Source organism: Centrocercus urophasianus, unplaced genomic scaffold (genome assembly GCF_019232065.1).
Source record: "Centrocercus urophasianus isolate 14NV4802_14NV808 unplaced genomic scaffold, USGS_Curo_1.0 seq_11, whole genome shotgun sequence".
NCBI lineage: Eukaryota > Metazoa > Chordata > Aves > Galliformes > Phasianidae > Centrocercus > Centrocercus urophasianus.
In genome coordinates this window covers 39712094-39720953 of record NW_024884253.1, presented here as the reverse complement: position 1 = coordinate 39720953, position 8860 = coordinate 39712094, and the positions used below count along the sequence as shown (strand labels likewise).

At 51.0% G+C, this 8860-nt stretch overlaps 3 protein-coding genes across 5 annotated transcripts in view; 1 reads left to right on the top strand and 2 right to left on the bottom strand.

The window, feature by feature from the left end:
- The window catches only part of CEBPD (CCAAT enhancer binding protein delta), a 1174-nt gene extending 450 nt beyond the window's left edge, over positions 1-724 (bottom strand). The window contains 1 exon segment of the mRNA XM_042837283.1: positions 2-724. Within this exon segment, the coding sequence (XP_042693217.1) occupies positions 2-589 (588 nt within the window). The 5' untranslated portion in view covers positions 590-724.
- SPIDR (scaffold protein involved in DNA repair) overlaps positions 1-8860 on the top strand; it is a 210683-nt gene that overhangs the window by 197810 nt on the left and 4013 nt on the right. The gene's annotated exons all lie outside the window — the stretch shown is intronic.
- The window catches only part of PRKDC (protein kinase, DNA-activated, catalytic subunit), an 83188-nt gene continuing 78911 nt past the window's right edge, over positions 4584-8860 (bottom strand). The window contains exons 81-85 of the mRNA XM_042835811.1: positions 8403-8474; positions 8115-8316; positions 7454-7642; positions 6730-6869; positions 4584-5749 (exon numbers count right to left, since the gene is read on the bottom strand). Of these exons, the coding sequence (XP_042691745.1) occupies positions 5545-5749; positions 6730-6869; positions 7454-7642; positions 8115-8316; positions 8403-8474 (808 nt within the window). The 3' untranslated portion in view covers positions 4584-5544. The remainder of the gene's footprint in view (positions 5750-6729; positions 6870-7453; positions 7643-8114; positions 8317-8402; positions 8475-8860) is intronic.

Genomic DNA, 8860 nt, shown 5'->3' with positions numbered 1-8860 from the left:
CGCCCAGGTTCATGATGGTCTGCGCGCAGGTGGCGATCTGCGAGGGCAGCAGCGAGGACGAGAGCTCGGCGTCGCTCCACTCGGGCTCCTGCTTGAGGGCGCCGCGCGAGGAGGCGGCGGAGGAGGCGGAGGAGGGCGGCGGGGAGGAGGAGGAGGAGGCGGGGGCGGCGCGGGGCCCGGCGCCCGGCGGGGCGCTGCCGGCGGGGCCCGGCTCCCTGGCGGCGGGCGGCAGGTACTCGCCGTAGTCCCCGCCCCGCTCGGGCTTGTGGTTGCTGTTGAAGAGGTCGGCGAACAGCTCGTCGTTGCACAGCTCCAGGTTGGGCACGGCCGACATGGAGTCGATGTAGGAGCTGAAGTCGATGGCGCTCTCGTCCTCGTACATGGCCGGCGCGGCCGCGCTCAGCTCGGCCAGGTCTGCGCCGCCGCCGCCGCCCGCCGCCTCCTCGGCGCTCATGGCGCGGCCGCCCGGCTTGCAGGCGGGGCCCGGCCCGCCGCTGCCCACCTTGGCGTCGTAGAAGTTGGCGGGCTCGGGGCACCAGCTCCTATAGCATGCCGGCGAGTCCAGGCTGTAGAGGGCGGCGGCGCTCATGGGGGCTCGGGGCCGCGGGCACCACCCGCTGCTGCGCGCCGCTCGCGGCTCCACAGCTTCCGACGGGCGGAGGGGAGCGGGGCCGGGCTGCTGCCTGCGGCTGCGGAGCGCTACCGGGCTGCGGAGCGGCTCCGGACTGCTGTGCTGTGCTGTGCTGCGCCGGGCGCTGCTCCCCGCGGGCGCGTCTCGGGACCTGGCAGTGCAGGCGGCCGCTCGGTGCCTTCTTATACGGCGGCGGCCCCGCCTCCCGTCCCAGTGACGGGCGCGGGGTGTTCCCGGCACCCCCGGGGACCCGGAGGCGGGAGCGGGTGGGGTGCGAGGCCGTGAAGGAGGAGGAGGAGGAGGGGGAGGTGGCCGGGCTCGTCCCTGCCTCTCGGGTGTGCGTGTGTGCGAGGAGGGGTGGGAAAGGGTGAGGTGCTGCCGGCCCCTGTCCGCGCGGCTCCTCCCTTGGCACCTGCACGCCGCTTCCCTCGGGCACCGCAGAGCGATGCCACCTGGCGGCCCCGGGGGGACGGAGGGAGGCGGAGATGCCGGGTCCCCGGTTCCTGCACCCTCCCTGCGTCGCCCCGTCCCACCGGGGCCGCGGCGGCTCCGCTCGGCCCCGCTCCCAGCACCCCAGCGCCCTCCCGAGGCGCGAGGCGAGCGCTCGGACGCGGATCCCTGCGGTGCGGGCGGCCGGCGCGGCTCCGAGGTGGGAAAGGGGCACGAGCCCAGGTTCGTGATGGTAAAGACCGGCTTGCCCCGGGTGCCTTCGTCCCGGCGTTCCAGCAGGTGAGGAGCCCAGCTCAGGTGGTAGTTTTCAGTGCTTCCTCCTCACGGTGTGAAGTTCGGGGGCAACTAAGCAAGTAAGTAAAAAAGTGATGCTATTTACCAAAGTAGGATTCAGGGATTCAAGACAGGAATACAGCCACGTTCTTCTGAAGTCTCAGAAGCTGTTTGCGTAGAATTCTAGAGTCATTAAGGTTGGAAAAGACCTCTAAGACCATCTGGTATAACTGCCAGCCCATCCCCTGAGTGCCACATCTCTGTGTTTGTTGAACACTTCCAGAGATGCTGACTCCACCACCTCCCTGGGCAGCCTCTGCCACTGCCTCACCACTCTTTCTGAGTATAGGTTTTTTTTCCTCCTAATATCCCACCTGAACATCTTCTGGACAATTTAAGGCCATTCCCTCTTGTCCTATTGCTAGTATCCTGGGAGGAGAGACTGACCCCCACCTCGCTACAGCCTCCTTGTAGGCGACTGTAGAGAGCAACAAGGTCTCCCCTGAGCTTTCTCCTCCCCAGATTGATCAATCCCAGTTCTCTCAACTGCTCCCCGTAAGACCTGCACTCCACAACTTTCAGCAGTTTTGTTGCATGAACAATTTCACAGCACCCCAGACCGGCTGAGGCTGGCAGTGCCCATCAGGCCCAACTCCCGTTCCATCAGGCACACCAGAGCAGGGACCCAGGCCCACATCCAGGCAGCTGCTGAAGGTCTCTGAGCTGCAGAGCCCACACACAGCCTCTGCCAGCGCTCCGTCACCTGCACAGCACAGAGGTGCTCCTGGTGCTCTGAGGGAACATCCTGTGTGCCAGGTTGTGCCCACTGCCTCTTATCCTGGCACTGGGAACCATGGTAAAGAGCCTGGCTTCATTGCTCCCTCCCTTCAGGTATTTATTAACACTGGTGAGATCCCTGGGAAATTCCTTCAGGCTAAACAGGCCTGGTTCTCTCAGCCTCTGCTCACAGGTGGCCCTGCGTTGTGTCCAGCCCACAGCCCAGGTCTCTCTTGTACTGAGGACCCAGACCTGAGCTCCATGCTCCAGCTGTGACCTCAGCTCACCCCTTGGCCTGCTGGCCATGCCGTCATCACACAGCCAGGACACCACCAGCTGCCTTGCTGCAGGGGCATGTTGCTGACTCATGTTCAGCTTTCACAGGCAGAGAAAAGACAAGAACTTGGATCACTCAAACTGCTGCGTACCTGAGGCACTGAGTCTCCTTGCCTGTGGTAAGTTTTACAGAGCATTAAAAAACGTTATGAGCACCTGAATTTCTGTAAAAGCTGGTCATGGTTGAGCATAGAAGACAAAAAGAAACAAGGAAACTCTACGAGTTTTCCGGAGAGAATAGACACACTTCACTCTGCAGTGCCAGCTGTGACTCCCAGGAACCTGAGGAATGGGAGCGTAACAGCAAAGCTAAATGTGGGGACAGCCCACAGGTAAGGCAAGGAACTGGGGCAAGGCTTGAGCCTTGCTTCAATCCTCCCCATTCTCTCAGAGCTCTCCTGCCCAGGCAGAAGTACGGCACTGTGCCAGAGGGGCTGATAGCAGCAGAGCTTTGGAGGCCTTGCCTGGCCCAGTGACAGAGCAGCCTCCAGGGGAATCCTGGTTCGTGGGCTGGGAAAGGCAGCTGTAGAGCAGGGTGATGGGATGAATTGAAATAGGAAATACCTGAGTGTGACATGCAGCATGCCTAAATTTCTTTGTCATTAAGAAATGAAACTGGAGGCTGGAGCTGGTTTTCCTCTACATTGAGCAGTCAGATGACATTTAATTAGAGGGAAATTATAAGATTGACAGGGGTGTCAGCAGTGAGCTTAAAGGGAGCACTACTCTGTACACTAACAGAAGCCTACTGAGAGTACAAGCTGATGTGCTGCGTCGCTTTTCAGACACAACTGATGCGCTTCCAGCTACAGCCCACATCTGCCTGTTTAATCGAGGAAGGAAATGCCCTTCTGCGCTTGTGGACAGCTGCTAGGTTGTGCTGTGCATCACAAGACCTATAGCACTCCCTGCCTTTGAGCCCTGCATCGTTTCACTCTTTTCTGGAACCAGAACAAAACTGCCCTGTGAAGTACAGTGCCCGGCCGCCTGAGGTTTTCCTTACGTCAGTGCTATCCTTGCTCCTTCATAGATTAGCTTCAGTCTTCCCTTTAACTCCTGTATTTTATTTAAAGCATTCAGAAATGAGGACTGTGGCTGACAACTGCTATTTACATATGTTGGAGGTTAGTTTCAGGCTCGTATAGCTGCAGAGAAAGCCTGCTCATTTACTGCTCATTAGGGTAATTGCACTGGCTTTGCATGGGAAGTGCTTATGAGAAGGCAGCGGTTTTATGCAGACTTTGTTCCACGACTGCTTCGTGAGGCTGACAAACACATTGCTAATAGGACTGAGGTAGCTGGGGCTTCAAATTACAACACTTAGTTTAGGGCCAGAACCAATTTTATAACTACTTTGATGGTTTTTATAACTGCTGTAGGCATCTCCCAAAGGCTGTCAAGGCCCGTGGTGTCAGGGCTACTTGCACCACATTCCTGCTTAGGTCCAGCCCAGGAGGAGACCTGCCAAGCAGAGACATCCAGTGCTGCTGCAGGTATCAAAAGTCACAGCGAGAAGAGCCTCGTTAAATTGTAAAGCTAAACTTTGTCCTCTATGGTACAGGTCAAAGTACCTTGTATATATCAGGGATATGTGCCAAAAGTGCCATTTAACACCTCCTACAGGCAGCCACTTCATCACTAAATATCTCCTCACCTTTTCATGTTGCTTTTTATTGGGCTTTAACTTTCTTACATTTGTAGACTGACAACTTTAGACCCGAGCGTCAGTCACAGTGCCACCTGCTTTATAGCTGCCCCTGAGAACACACACACACACACAGACTGCAGTGCACACTTGTGGAAAAAAACCTGCCCTCTAACCTCTACCTGCACCTATGGGTAATTTCTGATGTTTTCAGCTAAGTGCCCTCAACTAACTTAGAAAGTGGGCAGTGCATCTGAAGACTTATTTTTCATTTTTGACTAAGTGAGGTCTTTTTTGTAATATGAAACAAGGCAACAAACAGCTGTTTCTGCACCACCGCCAGTTCCCTTCCCCAGCCATCAGGACTCTGCCTGCAGCCTCCCCCTACCCACCTCCTTTAGCCAGGCCAGGCTCTGCCCCCCGTGTGCAGTGCGCTGGGGTACAGAGCCAGGAAGGAATGCTCCAGAGCAGTGAAAGGGCAAAGACTCACTTTTATTACATCTTTTATGATAATTATTAAAAACATCAATGGAAGTTATCTTCTGCGCTGAACTCTGGGTAACAAATAACCACAGTGTTTTAAGAGAACTACCTTGCCCCCTCATCACCTGTGCTGTACCTGCCACCAAGGTTACCGAGAGCAGCCAGCAAGAAGAGCCAAACCTCGCACAGTTCCTCAGCTTTGTCACATGCAAATACCAAAGTGCAACAGCGATTACTTCACTGCGCAGCAGTTCTCTGCTGTGCTGTCAGTGCCTCCTTTTGGCTTTGGCTTTCCAAAGTTAATTTGGCATTAATAAAAAAAATGAGGACTGCAGACCTCTATAAAGTACAGAGGTCACAGGCCAAAATGTCTAAGTGTTAAAAACCAAACTGCTGTAACAAACTGGTGCTATCACTGCTTTCTCATCACCCAGAAATGAAACAGCCATCCACATACTTCACGTGTTCTCTAGTATTAAAAGATATTTTCTGTTTAGTTATACTACGTGCTTTACAGTTTCTATTGACAGAAAAACTTTCCCATTTTAATTACAAATAATGTGTCTGCTGAATGGTTTCCAGCAAGATCTTTGGGAAGAAAAACAAAAACAAACAAAGCACGCACTTTCACTGAAAGGATGGCTGCAAACGTAGAGGGTGTGAATTCCTGCTCTGGTCTGCATGCCTGGAGCACCTTCCAGACTGCCCCTCAAGCTCTGAAGCCTCACCAGTTTTTCCCACACTGATGTTAACATGAGGCCAATACAGCTGTTTGGTTACAGAACCATGTAAACAAATCACTGTTTGAGTACAAGAACATTTCCTGCATTAGTCAAGTTAACTGACGATGATAAAAATGGCTTTTCGCTCCTTGGCCTTAAAATTCGGACTGGCTGCAGCTGTGTGTGAGGGTTCCTCCCCTCATCAGAGTGGACTTTCAAGAGCAGCCTCACATCCAAGGTTCCCATCCTTCCCACACCCTGCCGAGGACATTGGGGTCCGTCGCTTGGTCTATCAGGCACCGCACCTGGCTCTCCTCAGACAGTCCATCCTCTGGCTCTTTGGCTCTGATATTATGGTCAGTGCTGCCACGAGCAACAGCTGCAAAGTCATTGTAAAAAGGCGACTTCTCATAGCCCAGGTGCAGCTCATCACTAAAATTGAGAACACAAGAATAAGTTCTTAAAAGGAATAAATAACAGGTAGGGGTTTTTATCCTGGACACCATCACCATTCGCGCAACTTTATTTTTCAAGGTGAGGAGCTCAATAGCTCCTTTGACAGCACCTTGGGCAGTCAAAAGTTGGTGATTTTTGATGTCCTCCATTAGTAATTACCATGTATATTTCAATTTGGGAAAAAATCTCTTAACTGAAAGGAGGACACAGCAGTTCCCATCCACAGTTATCTCCCCACTTGTTCCACTCATTTCTGCCTACAGGGAGTATTTTGTTGCCTTTTCCAGCACAGCTCTGACAGCAGGAGACTCCTGAGCACTTTTTAGAAATGTTAAGGTTTTAAAACAAGTTTGCTTTCATTACATTCTTTCTTTTTTGGAATAACCCAGAATGTCTTTTTAAAAGAGGATGGAAGGGATTAATTGTACTTTAACTGAGCCTGAAAGACATTCTAGTTTGAGCCAGACCTGACCAGACTGACAGAAATGACCTGAGAACGCCACCACATTCATATTTGATGTTTTTGGAAAGCAGTGTGCTTCCATGCCTCCTGTACAGCTGGATCAGGTTCTGCTTCAAGCAACTACCCAGCAGAAGCACACTGGGTTTTAAATACTACCCCTAGTCTAAAAGCTGTGTAGATGAATACAAAGAACAGCAATCTGACAAGTGAGAAATTGAGCAAGCTTACAGAGTGGGAATGTGTGCTGCCAGAACAGTAAAACTGCTCAGGAAGCCTGAGCTGGAGCAAGAGCACTCAGGGAGACGTTCTGGCTGGCAGTGTGTCAAGAGAGCTCGACGTGGAACCGAACGGCTCTGACAGAAGGATGGGTGAAATTCTGCCCTGTCTGCCTCTCCTCTTTCCTAACTGCCATTCTGTCTGAAGGGAGCGAAGTCTGACCCAGGAGCGTGCCAAAGCTCTTAGTGGAGCAGTCTGAAATAGGAGAGCATCTTACCAAGTGATTCGTGCAGGATTGGCACCCGTAAGTTTCCTTTTGACATAGCTGATTTTTTGCAAAGGGTACCAGTTTACTTCAGTGGTGTTTATCTCCTTAATCCACGTGCCTCCTTTTTTCAGCTGCCTTTGTTCAAAGTTCTAAAGAGAAAACAGTTTTGTTCTATTTATCATACATAAAAAGACCTTTAAGATGCCACACCACACCAAGTCATGGCAGCAGCTCCTCATTGCAGCTGCAGTAGAGGGCAAAACACTGAGATGGTATCTGGACTGCCTATGATTTACACTTTAATTTACAAGTGGACCTGAATACAACTTGTTTCAGATTCTTTTCCCTGTAATTATTAGATAAATACAGTGTTGTTGTATAAGTTCTGCACTGATTAGATGAATCAGTCCAAAAAGCTGAAAGTATTTATACTGCCGCCATAAGCAATGTGACATGATCAAAAGATACTGACATTTTTAGGGTTATTGTGCAGACAAAGATCAACATGCTGACGGCACAGACATGGACAACTCTTCTTTGTCCATCATCATCGTACTTATAGAATTCTGCCATTTTAGATGAAGTCCAATTTCTCTATAAGCTCAGTATAACAAAGAAAGAAAAGAAGCACTGAGTCAAAGCAGCAGGAAATGCCTCCTTATGGATCAGTGCTGTTCTTACTACAGTTTAAGAGTTCTTACGTGAAGAAAACTGAAAGAAAAAAGCCCCTCACCTTCCAGTCCAGGGAAGGCTCTTTTACAAACACATCCATTGTGCTGATGAGGAGCTCGGGATCCGCACGGTATGCTCTCAGGGCATGCACCATCACACCGTAAATGAGGCCCCACTCCTTCACTGGCATCATCAGATTCACAAATTGGCGCGTCAGGCGGAAAGGCATCAGCTCCGGCACGGGCAGAAACTGACCGATGGGAAGGACAGCCAAAAGAAAGCATGAATTAGAAAACAAAAAGTAAGAAACCTTGTGACAGAAGGGTTACAAGCTTGTTGTTTCTTTTTTTCCTTCTTTTCGAGCCTTGAAACCTCCTTTGTCACTGAAGTGAAATCGTGCAGCTTAGTGGAACAGAGCCACACCGTGCCATCACAGCTCTGCCTGTGAGCACCCCGTGGCAGTGGCTGAAAGCACACGGTAAAACAATACCACTGTATGGACTGACAGCCTATTTCTTCACACCCTCTCCCCTCCACGTGAAACTCTACAGCTCCCTGTTTCCCTGAGAGTGCCTGGAAACAGGTTTTATTCTATTAGCTAGAAATAAAGGTTATTTTGCATCACAACGGTGGCCAAATCAGAAGCCCCAGATTGAAGTACAGAGAACACGTTTGTAATTGCATGTGCAAAAGCTGTAACAAACAAGTTACACAACAAATACCTGCGTGGCTGAGCCAAACGCGTGCCCAAAGTCTATTCCCACCATGCCACCCGTCTCCTTGTTAATCATGAAGTTGGACAGGTGCCTGTCTCCAATTCCGAGTATCCAGTGACTGATGCACATCAGTGCGTGTGAGCTGGCAAAGTGGGACCGCAGAGCCAGGAAAGCTTCAGGAGATGTGCTCATCTTCACAAAGGCTCTCCTGGGCAGAACAGAAGTTCACTTGTTGCATGCAGATAAGCCATCAGCTTCTGTTTCCCAACAAGCAGTCATTAAAGGCATGCTCACCGCAGCAGATCTTCTGGAACACTGTTCTCCCTGCTCTTGAAGGCAGTAACTGTTTCTGTGCGGCTTGCATTTCTGCAAATTGACCAAAGAATGTCAGCCACCGAAATAACAGCCAGGGAATGTATGTGACTACATTTGTGTGCTTATTTCCATCAGTAAGCAATATAACAACTCACACACAGAGCTTGCCCAAAATATTCTATCTGCTATTACAGAATCACAGAATTGTAGGGATTGGAAGGGACCTCCAGAGATCAAAATTATTAAAATAAATCCTCATCCCTTTTTCCAAACAGTTATTTCTGAGATGAAAATTTCTGACTATGAAGCAGTGTGTAGCTCGGCCTGCTTTCCCCTACATTAGGTAGATGGGTTAAGATTTAATGGAGCAATACAATCTTTCTGGTTGGATAACCTGTTCCATGCAGAGTAGCTAGCGCCTAAGTGGAACTTCTCAG